Here is a 21,167-nt window from a genome sequence, read left to right as displayed (position 1 = left end):
TCTGTCTAGGCCAGGGGTGGCCAACGTTTTTCGCCAAACCCCAAAAGACGTTATCCAAGCCACTGAACAGGCCATTTCAGTATTGATGGCTTTTTGTCTCTAGCTAGATTGGGAAACGGATAGTACAAGACCTATTTTACTATACGCACAAAAATCACTGACATTCATGTCATGAAGAATCATGTATTGTACTGTACATTCTAACATTCATCTTATATCCGAGTGATATTAAGTGAAAATATTTCGAAGTTGACGAATGAATTTGATCAATAATATCGGTATCATGCATGATATATTGTATGTATATTGTAGGTCACATTTGTTGCTTTTTAGTCATCAACATCCTTAATTTCGAGTCAGGCTATTGAAAATTTAGGTTGACCTTGCTCCTTGCAACGTTGCAAGTTCATAAATAATTGCGTCTTCAATGAATACTTCTTTGTATCGGAAATCACCGCACGGGTCACTCAAATCCTTCTCGTGGGCCATGGTTCGCCACCCCTGGTCTAAGCATACCGTATAACTACAAATTCAATAGTTAAGATCAGGAACTGGTACGTTTCGCTTAGTTTTGCGAACCACTGTTCCGCGCATTGCAGGATTTGCAACAATCCCTGCTCAGTGCTGCTCGCTGCTCCGCGCAAACAAAGTAGTTCCGCATGAGTGACTAGAGTTCACTGGAAACGACTGTGATGATCTTGACGGTGCTGTGATTTTGAATGGACCGCGTAATCATAAATGTATTATCCGTTGATCACGAGTTCCTGCAAAAGATGCTGGAGACAGCAGAGTTTGGTAACATCTTTCGAAGTTTTTTCAGAACGATATATGACAGAAGCGAGGCAAGGATATCCATTGGAGGTTGAGTCGGGAAACCTGATCCAAATCGACTGCGGGATCAAGCACGGAGACCCGATCTTCATGTACTTGTTCACAATCACTACTTAATATATCTTGCAGAAGCTGAATCCATCCTTGAAGGGACACAGGGTGATGGGATACAAAGAGAGCATAATCACACCTGCATATGCGGACGACATCACGACTTTGGACAGGGAGGAAAATTGTGATGTAGCGATCCAAATCATTGCAGACTTCGGGAGAGCAAGCTCGCTGACGATCAACAGGGACAAGAATAAAGGAATGAGTTTTGAGAATTCAACACGACGGAAAGCTACGAAGGCAATCGCGTGAGCTGAAGAACTAGTCATCCTTCGAAACACCATGACGAAAAGCAGTCTAATCAGACCACCACAATGGGATGCAGCCATGGGAAAACCATCACTACTTCTGAAAGACTTTCAACACATGAATCTCAAAATAAGGCACGAGAAAATACAAATAATCCAATCTAATGTGCTTCCAATTTTTACATATATCGCACTGACGACCCAAATGCCAAGCTCTATCAGAACCCGTCTGAAGAATCACATCACCGCCTTCCTATTCGGTCCAGAGTGTGTGTGTGAGAGAGAGAGAGACAGAGAGAGACAGAGAGAGAGAGAGAGAGAGAGAGAGAGAGAGAGAGAGAGAGAGAGAGAGAGAGAGAGAGAGAGAGAGAGAGAGAGAGAGAGAGATGGACTACGCGAAGATCATCCAGAAGAAGGAACAAAAAGTGGGGGGGGGGGGGGGGGCTAGGCGTGGTGGCTGTCCCAATATCGTGTGACGGAAGTGATATATATCAAGTATGCGATCCAGTACCCGAGAAAGCAAGGAACAAAACCAAAGAGCGAATGGTATAAGAGACTTGACCTTCAGCTGACCCTAACCCTGAAGAGGTATTGAAAACGTGCGATAAAAATAACACACTTCATACTTTACAGCCCCTCGAACATATTGGACTAAAATATGCGAAAAGATGATCGAGATACAGGACATCCATCCGAAGCAAGCGAAATGGATGTAGCCTACAACGTAACGATGGCAAGACAACATAAAAGAGAACTTGGCGAGATACAACATCAAAAGGAGATGAATTGGAACATCGCTCACCGAATTCTGCCGACCAGCTTCCGACTTCACGCCAGACTAGCGGTACCAAATAGCAATTGCCCCCTCTGCGAAACGCACATCGAAACCTACGAACACCTTTTCCTCAAATGTAAGGTGTCCAAACCAGCTCTTCTATAGACTTTAGAAATCTGGGAGAAAACAACTCAGCAACCAAGGCAAAACCCCGACCTGCTGACGGTGATCAACATGATGACAATGGGAACCCTGACAGGAAGCAATAAATACACGCTAGCTGATCCTCCACCTTTCTCTCTTAACAGGCAACGTGGGTAGCAAGAAATTATAAACGTCACCACGTTCGCAGACTCGGACCCAAATGGATCGCGAACTCGGCCATACGCAAGATCGCCAAAAGGAAAGAGTGTTCTGATGATCAGGAAACAGACGATGCCCTACGCCACGTTCAACGTGAGATGACATATGCAGTAATGAGAACCTATGGAAGGACGAAGAAAAGAAAATTTGATATTCATGTTTTAAATTAGAGCGTATAGGCTATTATGTACCTACACAATCTTTCCATCGTGGAAATTTATGCCCGTACATAAGTAAGAAACCCAAATGTACCGATAGGTGGATATCGTGGGTCGGGGAATACGAGTAGAGCTCATGAAAAGCTCAGGCCTACCTCACACCCAACAAATGGTTTCAATCTTAGCATCCTCTCCCAGTTGATTACCTGTGGTGCACCGTGGACCGCAAGGGTCAGCACTTCTATCGGTTCATAATATATTTGAAACCTCCTCATTCAATATTAGACTGGGTAGGTTGGTGTAGCGGAAATTCCACCTCGATCGACGACGGCGGCGGTCGTCGATTTTCGGCAGTAGCGCTTTCCAGAGCGTCGTAGTTTTATCTGCGCTCCTCTACGTCGCTGTGCTCACAAAGAAATACCCAATCATGGAAAAATTCAAGTAAGAGAATGAAAAGAGCTATGAAGCTTAGAAAAGCAAAATAAAGATTGTACACTGTTACATCGGACAAGGTCAAAGTGGATGCCCACATTCAAGTCAAACAACAAGAAATTTCTACTAAATAAATACTATTAGTCCGTCCTCAAGACTACCGGACCACGACCTGACCTATCAATCTCGCCTTCCGTGAAATATGGCCACCTCATTTTTGTCGCTTGCTATTATCTATATTCTATACTCTTCTTTTACTTTTCATTTATTCATTTCCTTCTAACCCATTTCTGAAGTAGCCTAATTATGCCAACTTGGACTTGGCATGTGGTATATTTTCATAAACGTTTGACTTTTACTATTGATTCGAGGGTGGAAGGGGGTAAAAAGCTGTCATATTCTTAGTAAATTGTACTGATCCGGCTCCGAACCAGCTCCGGTCAAAAATGAGAAAATCCGGTCGGATATCCGAACCAGCTCCTCATGCTCCGCCCTAACAAGTTGTCGTCTCCAAAAAGACTGGCATTAAAGTAAGCGGACTTTAGGTAACCCTTCTCAACTGGTACCACACAGGATGACCAAGTGGATGAATATCTTATTATGATAACTATACAAAATCACTGGTAATCTTGATAAGATAACGCTGATAAATAAACGATATACAAACCAAACAACAACAAGCAAATCAGGCGGCCGCCACCGCGTCACTCAACATATTGAGCTATATGTGCATTCTGCGAAGTACTCGAAGTGGGAAAGGATGAGCCATAAAGCAGCGGGCCACAGCGACACACGTAATAAAACTTGTATCTGTTTACCTATGTACGCCTGAAGGTGCGGTGGAAAATAAAGCCCCGTTCAAACAACTGTTATGGTTTCGTAAATCTACAACATGTGGAGTTCTTTCACACTATAACCGCAGTCATCACTGGTCAACCTATTACCAACGCGGAAAATGTCAAATACCTCGGGGTCTTAGTTTAGTGGACTCGAAATGTCCTGGAAGAGTCATATAAATCGAAATTTTCACGGGAATAGTGTCTGTTCTACTGCCTCTGTTAGACTCTGCGTGCTGCTTCGGGACCTGCTGAGACATTACAAATCTTTATTTATTCAACCAAAGCTATAACGATATTTTTGCTGTGGTGCTGCCAGTAAGAGTACACTCTGGCCACTACAATATCAGGTCCTCCATATCATTGCAAGAGCCCCAAAAAGCGGCCTGCAGGAATGAATCAAAATTTGCGACTCTAAAGGTATGGTGTTCTAAACATAAAAGATGTGAGGAGACTATAAATTTCCAAGTTTATGTATCATGTCCATTGCGGTCACTACCCCTCAAGATTCAACTTCTTCACTTTGGAACCAAAAGCGCATATAAGCAAAACACGCGCACTCCCTGCGCCGTCCTATTACCATATGTTCAGCACCAATTACAACGCAACGCGTCGTTCTATCAAGTATGACGGACCACGACTGCGAAACAGTATTTCGCCGGCAATCATTATTTTATGAACAAAAATTTTGTGACGGCGATAATTTCTTGCCAATGCGGGATCCTTGGAAGCTCGATGCCAAGTAGATGTCAATCAATTCATGCAGCAGAAGGCTACCCACATTCATGACAAGGACGTTTCTGCACAGAAGGAAGTGACCAACGTGCAATATTGTTTCATGTCGCAGTGAGATATTACTGTAAATAAATTTCAAATAATATGTACATAAATAAGCGTAAACAGGCATTATTTACTTCGTACGTATTTGGACATTAAAGTCATCGTTATGACATCATAATTATTAACGTAAGACCTTGACAGCTTTCACACCATATTTAACGTCCACTGGTATGAATATAACTTTATTAGTTACGCGAGCTTTCGAAGCTCTGCTCCTTCATCAAGTGTTAAAGCGAGAGTAACGCAAAAAGAGCAACGCAAAAAGATTTTGAATTTGAACAAATACATATTGTGACATCATAGTGGGTAAGAACTTTCCAGATTCCAAAGTCGTGTACTTTCAGAGGTGGTCAAAGTAGCCAAGAAAGCTACTCAAGTAGAAGTAGAAGTAGCGACGTAAAAATCTACTCAAGTACGAGTAGAAGTACTTCTTCCATAAGCCACCTAAAACTACTTGAAGTAGAAGTAGAATTGACTGACTTTAAATCTACTCAAGTAAGTAAGTAGTTTTGAAAACAGTCTCAATTCGTTCGCATGGACTGTACAAAGCTGAAAATTGAGATTTGCGGAGGGTGCACAGAGCTTAATTCGTATTGATGCATCCCAGGAGGTATCAATTTTCAATATAATAAGCATTCTTTCGCATCATGGGATGCAAATTATAGTATTAATATGAAAATGCGATACTAACCCTTTGTTTACTAGAAGACCCCGTTTTAGAGAACATCATGGCATGGCGCCCTACCCCATATTATAAGGCCCCAAGTTTAGGCGCAGAGAAATAGGCCTACGGAGAAGTTGTATCGGATACGGTTTCAACACTTAGTATACGTTAATAACAAATATTGTGGATCGTAAAATTTATATTTAGTGTAGCTATATTTTCGGAAAATAGAGGCATTACTACACTTGCTTTTATGCTTCAACATGTATGTTCTGCAGAAAAAAGAACTGAAAGTAATTAGAACTCAAAGCATGATACTAGAAATTGAAAGAGTAATACAAATACCACTTCTAAAAAGCGGAAAATAAATGTCATGTTTTTTGTCCATAAAGCTTCAAATGTGATCTGCTAAAACAGGTGTAACGTTCAAAAAAGCCGGATTTTTCAGATTCGCAGGACACGTCATGAGCTACTAGATTACGATATGTTAGGTAATTGCTAGATTGCGAAACGTTAGTTCAAAACGTTATGGTGGGCCATATTTACTGTGATGAAATATTTGAAATGGGCGACAATGCGGTGTGAGCGGAACCAAGCAATCCGGTACCTAAATTATATTCACTGATACTTTCGTGAAAACATATTTGTCACTGCCCAACTACTGTGCGCGAAGCGCAGCAGAATTTCTGGGCGTTACTTGAATTTTATGAATATTAAAGGTTGATTCTTCGTGAAAACACCCCCGAAATTCCTCAGGCTATCTTTCGTATTGGGGGAGTAAACTACTTCTACTTGACAAACTGAAAATAGCGAAAAGTAAGTAAGTAGATAACAAAATATTTCAAAGTAGAAGTAGAAGTAGAGGAAATCAGATCTACTTGAGTACGTACCAGAGAAGTAGAGGAAAACTACTTGAGTACTTCCAAAAATTAGAAGTACTTCGTTACTGACCACCTCTGTGTACTTTATGACGTCATAGGCATAGGTCATAGCTCGTGTAACTAATAAAGTTATATTCATACCAGTGGACGTTAAATAGGGTGTGAAAACTATCAAGGTCTTACGTTTATATATATCAGTGGTCGGGAACCTTTTTTGTCCGAAGAGCCATATTGGCCCTATTTTTTTCCTTCTCGACTCCCAATGAGCCATACTTGCCAATCAACTGTTACGTCACAATTGAAAATTCGTCACGTCATGGCAGCAGTAATTCGAACTCACTACATGGGACTCCTCGTGTGCGTCATATTTCCTCTGTAAAACGAGTCTGTATTGTACGAATATAAAGCTCGAAACGAGAGGTAAGGCACAGACGGGCCTAGCCTCACCATTGATAACGCAATTCATCGTCAGTAGCTTCGAATTTATTATAACAGATATTATTCGAATGTAACTGTCACACTGATTCCGAAAATTGAAATACTTCTCGACTTCTCGATTGTCAAGGTATTCGGCGGTAGCATAACGTTGCGCTGCACTCGTACATTTTATCGCCGGTACTAAAGAGCTACTTACTAATCAAGAACGTGGATAGCTATGGCGTTGTTCGTAATTCGAGTTTGTAATTGTGAATGTCACGTCCACGGCAGTTCATTTCGCGCCGTAGATCACGAAGACAATGTGTATTTGAAAACTACGTTTTGAAATGGGCGTCATCATGTCTGCTATGCTCTTTGATTAATCAACGTGTCGCACAATTCAAGATTTCGAGTCGAGTAGGCCTACATAGAATTCGCGAGTGATATTAACCGCCGGCGTGACAGCAACTTAAATTTTATGATTTTGAAAATAGGGGGACTGAGCCCCTAAACATGAAGACGGCATTGTCTTTACCTCTCAAAGACATGTTTATACTGTCACGAGAATAATTATTCCGGCCGTGATGAAAATTTACCAACAAGTCGCTGCAATATTGATCAATTCAGTACAAAAATAAATATTTGGCAAAGAGCCATATCTTATACCCAAAAGAGCCATATATGGCTCGCGAGCCATAGGTTCCCGACCACTGATATATATCGTCTGCTATCGGCGCAACAAAGTATTGTCATAATTATTGATACTTGAAGCTTCATGCGCGACTCGGCATTGGATCAGATTTTTCTTAACTCTAACAATCGTAAAATTTATATGTATTCTGTTATTCTTATATGTAGTGCACGGGTCCATACGGCATAATATAAATTTATTTCGGGAATATCGTTTTCGCGATTACGTGTTTTTCTTATCAATATTCTGTCCTAACAAGAGTAAATTTCACACGACACTGTATACTGTGAAACAGGCAAACTTGGGAAATACCTTATTGTTCGGGGATTTAATAAATAGATACGAAGACCTTTTTCGAGAGCAAGTATGTTGCAAAACTTTGATTCGGTTCAATTTGTCCACGCTATTCATGTACCAAATACGCATGATATAGCATATTTCTTCTGTCGCAACCAATATCTTATTTGTGTTGGTATGTTTCGTATCAGCAGCAGTCACTGAATCACATAGAATATTTCACAATGTTTTTTGTCAACTTGCTATTATGTATGTTGTGTCACGATGCAATCAAGGCCTTAATCCTCAACACAGTTAAATCCACTTTACTGCGAATTCCTGACTAGCTATCCTTCTCCGGTGCTGCACTGAGCGCTTGCGGCTTAACGGCCAGACGAGTTCGCTTATCTATATTATCCATTGCTGTGATCTGAAGATCCAGACACTCAGATGACAACTATAGAAAGTGCTTTGGCGGAATCTGCAAAACATTTTTCATATTCTCTGCACAGCCCGAGCGGAAGTCGCGAAGTACTTATTTAATGTAATTGACCTGTTGTTTTCCCGAATTCAGGGTGGAATGGAAAGTATTTCATTTACGAAATAGAGCGATATCGCTTTACTATGCTATCTCAATGAAAGTGACTATAGTTTCAGTGTCATGTTGTTTTCATTAAATAGCAGATGTCTTTATCCAAACCAGGGATATCTAGACTAGATAGCCCTGATCCAAACTCTGTCACAGGCCTATCCTAAGATGGAATCACGTGAAGCATCACTTTCTTTTCATGCATTACTGGAACGCTATTATACTATTATTTTCGAAAGTTGGTGCCCTAGATTTTGCACGGCCCCTAACTGTTTAGAATTGAGCCAAATTTGAAAGAGGCCTGCAGCGTTTTTAGGCTACCTTAACATTTAATCAGCGAGTCAGTCGAATGCGGATTTGTTTGGAAAAGAGTCCTACTTCACAGTCGCATATTTAAAAAAAGAATTTCGATTCTTTATGAATTATGCTGACTTATCCACACGATTATAACTTGGAATTGGACATTTCGAACGCAGCATGGTGCGAAGTTCTGATATCTTCGGCTTGGTTCGGCTAAACCTCGATTTAATTGCTTTTCCAAGCGATCATAGCTGGATTAATTGGAAAGGCATGCGCGAAATGCATCCAAATGTCAAGTGAAAATTCAAGTTGTCATCCATTGAAAGTAGCGAACAAACTCAGCAAGAGATGCAGGGAATTCTGTAAATACTCCAAGTTGTTAGGTTCTTGCAGAGATATCTTGAAATCCTCCCACATCTATGCACCGGTTGTTTGATATTCTTTCAGTTTCGTTTTTTAAATTGTTCGCCAAGAAATTGTCATGTTGATTCATATACCCCCCATGCTTGAGCAACATCAAGTATTCGCTTGCAAATATATTCGTGACCAACGTTAGCTCAATTCGATTCATCAGTGAACTGCATATGAAACACTATGCAATAACACCGATAGAATATGCGCGTTGTGCGACGATGTATCACACGGCCAAGCTCTTCAGCGGGGAAATATTACTGTCTGCCAAACGACCGGCAAACTCATCGTAACACGACTGCTGAGGACCATGAGCTCAGAGCGTAATGAAATCGGATGATTTGATTGCTGCGAAGTGCAGGCTACGTAGTAGTTATATTTAATATGCAGCCACCGTCTCGTCAGGCTTTTTAGTTAGTGATGACGCAGGTTTATATAGTGTGTTTATTTTAAGAAGCATCGGTAAATACTACGTAGCCAAAATTTCACCAGCCGTGTAAAGTCGGGTTGTTCAGAATAGACGGTCAGTTTCCCGGGCCTTATACCCGAAATACGCATTCTCGCAACTTTTTCTGTAACGCATCCCTTGCACATTGAACATATTTACATTTATAACTGAAAAAAATGGGGATTCGCCAATACTTCATTGCAGCGATTTTACTTTGCTCGGAGTTTATGCAGCTGTTATGGTATGGGGTGTTACAGTTACAGAAGCTCACAATAGAACATATTTTGAATTCGGGGCACGATTTCCATATTGCACACTGCCTTAGGAATCTTCAACCCGGAATAAGATGGATCATCATTTTGCAAGATTTAACATATAAGAGAATGTGATTGTAAATGTACCATCCCGTCAAACGACCACATTATATATCAAATTCATCTCATCAGAAAAGAAACAAAACAACAAGGAGGTGAATAGTGAAACAAGATAACACAACAGAGAAGTGGGTTAACTTGGTAACACCAATCAAGTGAATAGATATGTCGATTTTGCTAAATCTAGAAATTTTTACAGGTGATCTTACACGGCTTGTGAGAGACTAGCTTGTGTGCTGCCATCGGGTATGAACGCAGCGTAGCCGGAATTTTATTTTTTCATAAGTTCTGATGCAAGTTGTTTTTTATTGGTCTGCACAAAAGATTTCAGGTAAATATTTCTGATTCAGCTGTTTTCAATTGCGGTAAACTAACTTATATGATTTTTAAAAAGTGTCCCCCTTTCCGGATTCCAAAATATCGGAACACTAATCAAATATGAATCACGGTTCGGGGCTCGGGACCAATGAAATCGACGATCAAAACCTGACATAAGTGTTTGTCGTTGATTAGGTTTGCAGGAGCTTTCAAACTCACAAAGTTACATGAATGACGAGATAAACATTGTACAGCTTCAGAATCACTGCTGTGCGGAGTGTCAGTTATACATGTGAATAAATGGATGACCTCTCCGTAAGTTTTACTTCGCTACTTAATTGATGCACGTGCAGGCTTTCTCGGGTCTAGTATGTTTTTTAATGGTTGCGTGATTTTAACTTCAAACACTTTTATCTTTGACATCAATCTCTCGTAATCTGGGACCCCACTGATCGTGGTAAAATGCTGACAAATCCTCTTAAAAGAGGACGTATGGTAACGCTACCATAATATAGCTACATCAGCCCTCGTATTTAGAGACCACGACTATGGTTGAGGCTGACATTCTATTGAACTGCCTGAGACACGACGTGGATCCAGCGATGAGACCGAATTCGATCAAAGATACACAGTAACGAAGTGTATGAGATGTAATAATAACATTCACAGTGCTGCTTGACTTCACCGTAATATCGTGTCATCCGAGCACATTTCAGTTAGAATGTGTCTAATGAGGTAGTGCCTACTTGCAGGCCGTATTCTCAAATGCAAACATATTACCACGTAGCGGGTGTAGAAAGGATAGACAGCATAATAGTGCATAGATTATGTACCGTGAGTATCAAGAAATAAAATACAACGTGCTCCTGTGCGTGCCTACAGAAGATTGTGATATTGTCGCGTTGTAACGACACGCGGCATGCTTAATAGCGTTATGGCAAAGTATCGTTATTCATGTGTTCGTACATTCGATTTTATCAAGTACCCATCCGCAGGTAACTCAGTCACGTCTAGTAAGGTCGCAGGTGATTCAGCTACGCCTACGTATGCCGCGAGTGCAGATTTTTCTTCATAGCCATCGTTGTGAGAATACGGTGTGTCGATGCAGTCGTGAGTATCTTGGTGTTCATTCGAGTATTCTTGGTCACTCACTGTGGGACTGGAGCCAAACTCATCTGATGTCGTATTCTCAAAGACAATACCTGAATACGGGAATTGAAAGGGTGATGATGATGGCAGTATGGCGAGAAATAATTCAATCCAATCAATATCGTTTGTCTACCTGTAAAAGAGAGACGTGGGATATCCATAGGCCGGTCATCTTCCCACTCCTCATGTATGAAGCTGAAACAGAAGTAATTTATAATCGCAATCATAATCATCGGTTCTATGATTTTCGTCGACCCAAGACACACAGTAGCCAATGTGATATACAAGACACGCATTCTCTTGTGTCGATGCGAACCCTATACCTTATCTGCCTCGCTCGCGAAATCACGAAGAACCGGCATTATAGTTCGCTGTAGAAAGGGTGTGTGTGTCTCAGTGAATCGTATGTATAAAGGCTAGTGATAAAATGGGAGATCTGCTGGACGAAACGACTATGTAAGATATATTGACCAATCTATGGGGACACACGACCATTATTATTATTTTTTTTTTTTTGGGGGGGGGGAGCTGACTGACAAGGTGGCCTGATTGAAACCATCATTTTATCGTTCCCCTGAACTCATAGAATATTTCCAAAACCCTCCCCACCCCAAGTTTTTTCTGACTCCAACCTTGCGCGGTCTCGGGGTTCTTAGCAGAGCAGAATACCCTGTATGCATCTTACTCGTGTATGATTTCATATCGAAAAAATTAAGTCGAAAGCGAAGATCGAGGGTGCTCAGTATTGCACCATTCGATCTAGTTTTCTAATATCTAATCCTGAGTAATCTACCTTGCAATCAACTATGTGTAGGTATGTCTTATTGTGCAGTTGACGTTTATGGCTGCAGATGGCCAAAACAGGCACCAGTAACCTTCGTAGCTTTCTACTATCTGTTTTGTATGCTGCGATGCGGACGATCAAGTAGGCCTATTCAAGGCTTCCACAGTGGAAAATAGTATCGAAACAATAATTCTCGTTGATAAATTAGCTATATTAATCAGTGGCGGGGAGTGTATAAATTCAGTACTCGAAAAACCGCCTTTTACTACTAGACTCGAATCATAAGAATTAATATTCGATTCAGATTCGAGCCTACTCAAATCATTGTACCCAGCCCTATACTTAGGAGTTACTGATATAGATAGGCTATACACTGTACGTTATACATACCATAAGTCAGTATTCGCCTGTTTGACTTCATCCAATAATTGCATCTGCAATATAGATAATACGGATGCTGGTGGGTAATAAATAATCGCGCCAGAGCCAGTGTTGGTATACGGTAAATATTGATTCACATTTTAATGGGTCGCGATTAAAGTCCCAATTAAATCCTCCACATAGTATTGTTGTTATGCTACTTGTGCATATATAGGAATGCCATACGTCCTCTTTTTTCAATAAATTGAAAGTGTCCTCGGACGACGACTAAATGGCCTCTTTTTGGGGAATTTGTTCTCTTTTCTAAAAAAAGTATTAAAATATGGTAACCCTTTGCGTATATCCACTAGATATTGTTAAAATTCAGATAGCGCTGCAGGCTAATAGTATATATTCGCCATGCTAAAGTGCCACCGAGTTATTAGGATGGGCGCATAGTAACAGCCGGTAGTCAAATGTGGGTGGGACGCATATAGATTTTTTTTGGCGGGGGGCGTTCAATTTTATCATTAGCATGACGACACGAATACATTGTCGCGTAGCGGACACTGATGACAACACAGGTTGGGGATATTAGTTAAAGATGGGTATGACATGGACACTATTGGTATCTTGGTAATCAATATCCCTATATCAGGGGTTCTCAGCCCTGTCTTGGCCGTGGCCCATTTTCCGGTTTAAAATTGTGCTGTGGCCCACCTGATATCTTACAGTCATAATCCTGTTTAATGCGTGGTCATGGACAGCGCCGATATGCCTATTTCTCTAAAATATGTGCATTTTTCTCTAACTGATGATATTTAAATCTCGATCTCCCGGGATATGAAATCGCGCGACGCGCGAAAAAAAATTTCAAGTTGAATAAATATCCTCCAATAAACGACCAACGAAATAATCTTGCGCCCCTTCGAGCTCCCCCAATTGGGGGTGTGGGTGCGGCAGTTACGGCCCTGGTATAGATCATATGCTAAAACTCTTAAGTAGATTATTTTCGTCCGCTGCTCCATTCTCTTCGCGAGACACAACGATGAGATCCCCGCACTGTGCGATTAGGACTTGAGTGATACTATTGTGGGGAATATTATAATCATTCTGGGCCAGCATCGAACAATTCATTGGTGAATGGGGTACCTACTATACAGAGAAGTGGAGAAAGATTTTTCAGTATGCATGATGTAGGCTACTTTGTATGTCTTGTACCAAAACAACTGAAGTTGCGATGTCAGAATATTCAATCCAATGATACAATCAATTCCTGTGACTCTTTCATTATGTACAATAATTTCCAGGCCGGACATTTTAAACCGACTTCCATGATTAATGCGCTCCGTTAAATCCTCAATCCATTACGATTCGTTGCGGTGGTGCAGTATACCTCCGCCAGAAGTTGCTAATAATTTGCAATCATGGCTATTTTTAGCTTGCAATAATACGGCCTGCCGAAGTACAGTAAATCTGTACATCAATTGCACTTCATTGCATACCCCTTTCAACGGCAAACGACATATGACACTGCTGGAATACTTGGTTACTTCAGCATTATCTTCCAGTTCGGCCTATTATACGCTTGAATTTATTTTAGTTGCTGTTAGCTGTAGGTTGTCATAGCCAGTAGAAAAAGCCACCGTTTCTCCCTAACGTTTTCGATTAGTACAAGCTGACTTCAGACGTGCCACTACGTCTAATCAGAGTCGGATGAAAAGCTTTATGTAGCCTAGCCTACGTATAATTAGATAATACGAATGTATTTTTAGCGAATAACATAAGAAATATAACTGAACTTACATTAATTCTGAAATTTTCTAAATAGCTCTGTGGCCCACCTCAAAATGCTCTGTGGCCCACCCTTTGAGAACCCCTGCCCTATATAGTCCGTGTGCTACATGACTTATCATATAGTCGAAGTTAATTTCACAATGGCAACAGTGTTATCACAAAACTTACAAACTGGTCGTTAGGTTTGCTGCATTCACTGTTTATTCTTCGTTTCTGTTTTTGATATTCTTTAACCAATATTGCTGCAGCCATAGTCCAGATGATCGCAGCAGAAATCCCGCACACCAATGCAATCTGCGCCCATTGAGGAAAATAATCTGTTGAACAAATATACTAGATTTAGTTGGTGAAAATGGCGTGCGTGGATGGTGCGGATTCGATTCCGCGTCGAAGATTTATCTGGGCTCTTCTTCACCCGCGTCGCTGTTCTTACAATAAGCCCAGAAAAAAGACCCGATGAAACAACGAACTCATCAGGAATGGAAAGAGCAAGAAAGAGTCGCGGCATAGAGATTAACATTAAAAAAACTGTGACAACGGGCACTAGGTCGAGGTGGATGCCAGATTGAGAGTCATAATAAAGTAATATAATTAGTAAACCTGAATTTGATCCAGGTAATCGCAAATCATTGGGGAGCATATTTGTTCGTTTCTACTCTCTCGTGAGATCTCTTCATGCATCATATATGCATCATATTGATTGCACAATGGTTATGAAATAAGCAATTGAAGTCAGACGACTCCACCTGTTTCTCACTAAAATGAAAGGATATACGGAAGGCATATTCATAATTTAAAAATTAGGTAATCAAATATAATTCAATTATAAAAAAATATTTACATTGCATTAAATTGATTTGCAGCGAAGTCAAATGAACCCCCATTTCGTTAGACCCGATCTTCCAGCAAATTTACAGCACATAAAGCATATTTTACCTGGTTTTGTTTTTTCTGTTGTAGTGGCTACGTCACTTGCGTCATTCTTCAATATATTTATCGTGTACCATCCTTGAACGTCATAGTCCTCATTCGGTCGAATATCCTCGTAAGTTTCGTAGTTATTCAGTGACACTGTGCAAATATCACGAGAAATACATGTGTTATGTCCTGCAGATCCCTCCTTCTTCCAAATAATCAAGCTATAGGCAAATTGCTCGTGCCCAGTGCTCACCTTTCCTTCCGACGTGATTCCACGATTCCATTTTATCACGCGGCCGTCCTGTTTAGGTAAACAAACAAACAGGTTAGCGTTAGAGGATCGTAATAACAAACTTTGTAGTTCCCAGCAGGGGTCGCGTGAACCGCCCAGATATCCAGTATGTCATAGGGGCTATAATTAGGGCGGAGCATGGACCGGAACCGGATTGGATATCTGGCCGGATTTTCTCATTTTGGGCCGGAGCCGGTTCGTAGCTTGATCAGTACTTTTTACTAAGAATATGACAGCCTTACCCTCTTCCACCCTCGAATCAATAGTTAAAGTGAAACGTTCATGAAAATATACCACATGCTAAGTCCAAATTGGCATAATTACTTCAGAAAATGGTTGAGTTTGATCTATGAATTTTTACCTTCCTGTTTGCATTGTTTCAATCAATATTCAATACCATCCTGTGAGTAAATAATTAGTACCGTAGGACCAGAGAATATAATTATGGATAGGGTCCCAGATACCAATGTGGCCCCTGTTTAAAACATATTTTTTGTTTTTGTTATTTTAACCATGACGTCGCGAATCTTTCATAGTCACGTCATAGTGGATTGACATTGACCATTGAAAATCTAGAGCAAATATGGCTCTTTTAACGAAATAGGCTTCCGACTCCTATCATAAATTGATCAAAATTATCTTAAGCCTGAACTAGGCTACATCGTTGTGCAGCATTTTTACGTTCGTCAGTCATCATCATCAGAACACCCATTCCGTATAACAATGATCTATATCTACGTGCTATAAATGTTGAACCGACGACGATTTGAAGGGTTGTAACAATTCTATATCGTATACGTCGACTATGTTGGGTGCAAATCGTCCGTAGGCTTCTACTACATGTTTTTTCGAAAATATTTACACTTTACGGCATAAAAGCGTTTTAAACAATATTTGTTCTAAATGAAACGCTATTACTCACAGATCACTATCGTATAGGCATGGAGATACCACACAAACATAACGCATATGAAATATACAAGGTATTTATAATTATAAAAAAGAAGGTCAAATGGAATGTAATAAAAATGCGCACCTTTTGGTGTTAGGCGGTAATAATACGTTACGTCGGTTAAACCAAATTCTCCTTGATATTCAGTTATGTTGAGACTTCTTTTCAAATTCTGCGGTAACTCCAGCTCGATTGTGATTGAAGACTTAGTGGATCTCGTGGATATCAGCGGAGCGCTCAGTGTGGCTGCAGAATGGCGGTCTCATTAAAACATACATATAAAATATATTGATGGCATCAAATGATTTTCGGCCTTCCGCTTGCTGACAAAATGCATGGCTATTGCATGCAGCGGGACGATAGTCATAGTGCAATCCAATAAAGCTCTCGTTAGTGTTTGGCATGCGCATCATCGCAAGATCATAATAGATATACATCTTTTCACAGGAAGCCTATGGAACATATATAGATGCATGATAGAGATCGCGATTTCTGCATGTGTGCCTGTTTGTGCGACAATCTCTTTGATGCGATACGAGATACTGTCGTTGTTTGAACGCCAATATAACCACATAAATCAACAATGGTAATGGTTCCTAGCGCTCGAATACGCATGTCGGTTGTGCAGATAGTCATAGCGATTGAAGCAAGACAAGGAAAGCAGTACTTACTCTCGCGGCTTATAGGTTGGCACACGGTGCTGTTTGAAATTCGAAGTATTCTATCAGACGTGACATTTCGATAAACAGCGGTCACGATGAATTTGTCTAAAAATAATTTCCATTCAAGGTGGATATGTTGGTTTTGTGTTTTCCGAACTCTCCCGACAACATTTAATTTGTAAATTATAAGTTACATATAAATGAGTACTCACTAGTTCCAACTACAACTCTAAGAACGACTTATCGATAACATTATCAAATTGAAATACGATTTACTCACACATGTTCCATGTAAATAGTTGAGCAATGTTTGCTCTGCATGTGGATTTCTTTAATCTCTTGGTCCGTTTTGTTCTCTCCTCATCGTCATAGCATTTAATTTTTTGGATACTGTCTGCGCCGCACTCGGTAAGAGTACTGTCGACAGGAAAAATCCAGATTATACTTAATGCATTTCAATTCAATTCAATTTAACGACCGTAGTATAAGATATGGGCCTTCGGTGCTATAGACCTGCGAGAGGAATAAAATGAAGCTTTCGAGGGGACATCAATATAGTATTTTCAGCATTAGACATTAGAGATTAGTCACCGGACATTTCAACATGAATGATCTTGTCGCACATGAGATATAAGCCAAGCGTCCTCCAGTTTACTTTACTAGATCGCGACATGCGACTTTAGAAGCCTCGATAGAAAAATCCGACGACAAATGATTGAAGTATCGAAGGGTAAGACAACAGATTGACTCGATGCCACTATTGTCACACGGATAATTGCTGTCTATTTCTAGTGACGACGACTCAAGTCGTACGAATTGAGTGCAGGTAGATTGCTATAAGACCATGAGCAATGAGCATTGAGCATATATATATTCGTCGATCATGACTTGGCAAATATCAGTATCCGTTTCATTTCCTCATTTCAAAATACCACGAGACTGCAATACAATGAAAAGATAGAAAGGTGTCGAAACGACTTGGAATGGTCTTTGAATCAGACGCCCACCAGGGCCTAGGCGATATAGATAAGAGGCCTGCGCAGCAGATGGAAATAAATAAATAATGTTTACATCTCCAATATCTTCATTTCTACTGAGATCATTTTGACCTTTCTCGCTTACCAAAACCCGACGTTGTATCTCCTCAATTTCAGCGTGTGATCGAAATCAGTAACGTTCCATTTTATGGTGAGTTCGAGATCCTGTACCTCACATAGCACGTTGTGTATCATCCCTGATGGAGAATGAAAGGAATGTTGGTTTATTAGAACACAGTGGTTTGGCCAATTAATTACGTGGACACAAACTCAAGCAAATTTATTTAATTCTTACATATATACAATATACATATATACAATATACATATATACAATTCTAATTCGTAGTGCTGTATGTTCAGTTCACCACCCTTTGGCAATATTCCTCGATACGCAGATATATTGACGCAAACAGACAGACAGATATATAAATATATTATACATTGAGGTTGAAGACTCAATAAATCTTCATAGTTGATAGGCCTTTTCGATAATCAGTATTGCGCAATAGAGCTCTTTGGTAGGGATGGTGTGAACGAGCGAGATAGTGAAATGGTTGTGCGTACGGCTTCTCTATCGGTAGGTCGTGGGTTCGATCCCCGGCCGGGTCATACCAAAGGCTCGAAAATTGGTATCCGCAGCTATCCTGCTAGGCGCTCAGCAATCACGGATAGCACGGAGGAGAAAATGCTGGGGGCGCAGAGTAGATGATCTCACGGCCGTATCGCAACTCCGTCGTCAAAAGCATCTCGATGGCGCAGGCGAAAGAGAATATCATATCTCTCTCTGTGTGGGAACCTCAGAAATCGAGAGGTTCACGTTCACAAACGAACCTTGGTAGGTTCTGGCACTGTGAACCTTTTTCATGTATTTAAATTTATCACGTTATTATTACATCTATGGTTCAAATTATTTGCATTTCAATTTCAGACCACTATATACAAAGCGCTGGCCGCATAAAATAATCAACACTAAACGAGCAATAAGCACACATCTTGCCAATCCCTGAAGCTTTACTCGCTATGTTGCAACGGTTTGCTCGAAATATTCAACTTTCCGGTTGTGAATATTTAGTGACTCCCTGCTGTGAGCGTGACCAGCAATTACATAACATCAAGAACGAAATGTACTACGTGTAAGTATAGTCAGCGAATGATGATTATTCAACCAATCATTGAAATTGATACAATAAATACGTCGTTGTCTAATGTAAAAATCAAGCAGGCGTTCGGGATCCATCTGCGCAATATCAATGTCGCATTCGCAATAGTCCGACGCCGAATACGTTGTTCGGTTTGGCCCCGACCGTTAAGGCGTAGCTTCACATTCCCTTGCAAGTTCTCGTCAAAATTGTTGGCAAAGCGACAGACGATGTTGATTCTTTGCGATTAATATAGCATTTGATTGCTCCAGTGGATACATCTTTTGGAGTTCAAAAAGTCAGCATGTACTTCAGTATTGTGGCATAATGTGAATTGAGTCGTCGATATGGTATATAAATAGGGTTACCATACGTCCTCTTTTAAGAGGATTTGTCCTCTTTTTTGACTTTTTTGAAAGTGTCCTCGGAGGACGCCCTTTTGTCCTCTTTTTTGAGATTTTGTAATCTTTTTTGAAAATTTAGGCCACATTTAGAGCAAAATGCGAGTGATATGCCGTAAATTAGCACAGAAGTGACGCTCCGGCGAGTATTTCGGAGTGAAAAACGGTGATTTGAGCTCTGAGCGAAAAGTTGACCATTTTTTTTTAGTCATCCACCTAGCAATGTGGAGAGAAAAACGGTATTTTGAGCTCTGAGTTGACGGTGATTTGAGCTCTGAGCGAAAAGTTGACCTTTTTTTTAGTCAACCGATAACAAAGTGGGAAAAATTCACGGATTTTTGAGAATTCTTCTCCGGTTTTGCAAGTCTCAAATTTCTGAAAAAGTGTCCTCTTTTTAGATTTCCAAAATATGGTAAGCCTAGTATATATGTGTACTGTACATTAATATATCACTTCACTGACATGTATGGCTGGAATTAGCAATGTGATGTCACGTGACGTCATAAGGTTCACGTTCGCGTTCACACAGAACCTTTAAAAAAGGTTCGCGTTCACACGAACCTGAGCCTTTCAGGGGTTCGCACCATCCCTACTCTTTGGGTAATGCGAATAGTTGTCTGCAGTCTGCACCAGCAGCAGAGAAGCGATGTGAAAGATAAGAAGTGACCGCATGACACTTATCGAGGTCGTACGACGTGATTCCGAAAATACAACGGGCATCATTTCATGGCTCATTCACTCATATAACTGTCACCAAACTCGTATAATCTCAAATGCATTCTGGAAAGGAATTGATACGCTGGAACTCATTTACGCGATACTAAGTAACGGTATGCAGCTATAGGTTACATGATACACAAAATAATTTTGGTTAGCGCAATAGCTGAATTACCTGCTGGACTGCCTTGCTTGGAGATGTTCACAGTACTTTCAGATCGTATCAGGCCTATCATGGCAAAGCTCCACACTACAGCATTCGGAAAAGACAAACTACGTATAACATTTCCAACCGAGTACATGGTCGATGCGCTTGAAAAATGCCTTTGCTTTCTCTTCATCGACATAGTGGCTTGTCGAAATTTTCAATCGAGCTCTCTATTTACGTAGAAATGTTTGACATGGTCAAACAAAGTCGTTGCGGGAATGCGAATTTATATGTAGCGTAATAACCCATGACGAGAACAAGCGAGTCTCGAGGACCAAATAACAGGCCTCTACGTACAAATCGTCCTTGATTGTAAAATGTGTATTGTGTGTGCGTACGCAGTTGGAAAGCACGCTTGTTGATGTAGTAGACGGACGAAGAACTTAAGAACTCGGCAAATAGGGTTGCATTTATAGCGAAACGTATTTCAACCAATGTTTTAAAGTGGTATTTTCATAACACGCAAATTATTTCGAAATTTTCCAAATATGTCGATAGACCTTGAGCAGCGTAAACACGAGGTCGACGAGTACTAGAAATGACTGACATATATGATATGGAACCTTGCCGCTCTCCTAATATGTCGCTAGTTGCATCGCGTATATTCTATATCAACTATAACCAGGGCATGGTATTGTATGGAATGGGAATACTCCATATACTCCATACCATAGCAACACTATTCCATACCATATTAACTACTTTTCCACACTTTCGCAGTTTCCCAACCTCTCAGATTATGTTCTATGTTTTTGATGTGACGGAATTTTTTGGCGTTAATGTTCT

General features: G+C 40.5%; 1 protein-coding gene across 1 annotated transcript; it reads right to left on the bottom strand.

Annotated features, from left to right (window-relative positions):
• Positions 1–10,598: 10,598 nt before the first annotated feature.
• Positions 10,599–20,638, bottom strand: LOC145441291 (uncharacterized). Its single transcript, XM_080319114.1, has 11 exons — positions 20,349–20,638; positions 18,000–18,111; positions 17,158–17,294; positions 16,887–16,982; positions 16,300–16,461; positions 15,225–15,272; positions 14,990–15,124; positions 14,222–14,370; positions 12,287–12,330; positions 11,246–11,307; positions 10,599–11,165 (listed from the first exon to the last, which is right to left on the bottom strand). The coding sequence occupies exons 1-11, from the start codon at positions 20,518–20,520 to the stop codon at positions 10,912–10,914; spliced, it is 1,371 nt and encodes a 456-aa protein (XP_080175240.1). The 5' UTR covers positions 20,521–20,638; the 3' UTR covers positions 10,599–10,911.
• Positions 20,639–21,167: the final 529 nt, after the last annotated feature.

This window comes from Botryllus schlosseri, chromosome 6 (assembly GCF_051294905.1).
Source record: "Botryllus schlosseri isolate E-star chromosome 6, Bs_hap1, whole genome shotgun sequence".
Lineage (NCBI taxonomy): Eukaryota > Metazoa > Chordata > Ascidiacea > Stolidobranchia > Styelidae > Botryllus > Botryllus schlosseri.
This window is presented reverse-complemented; position numbering and strand designations above follow the sequence as displayed.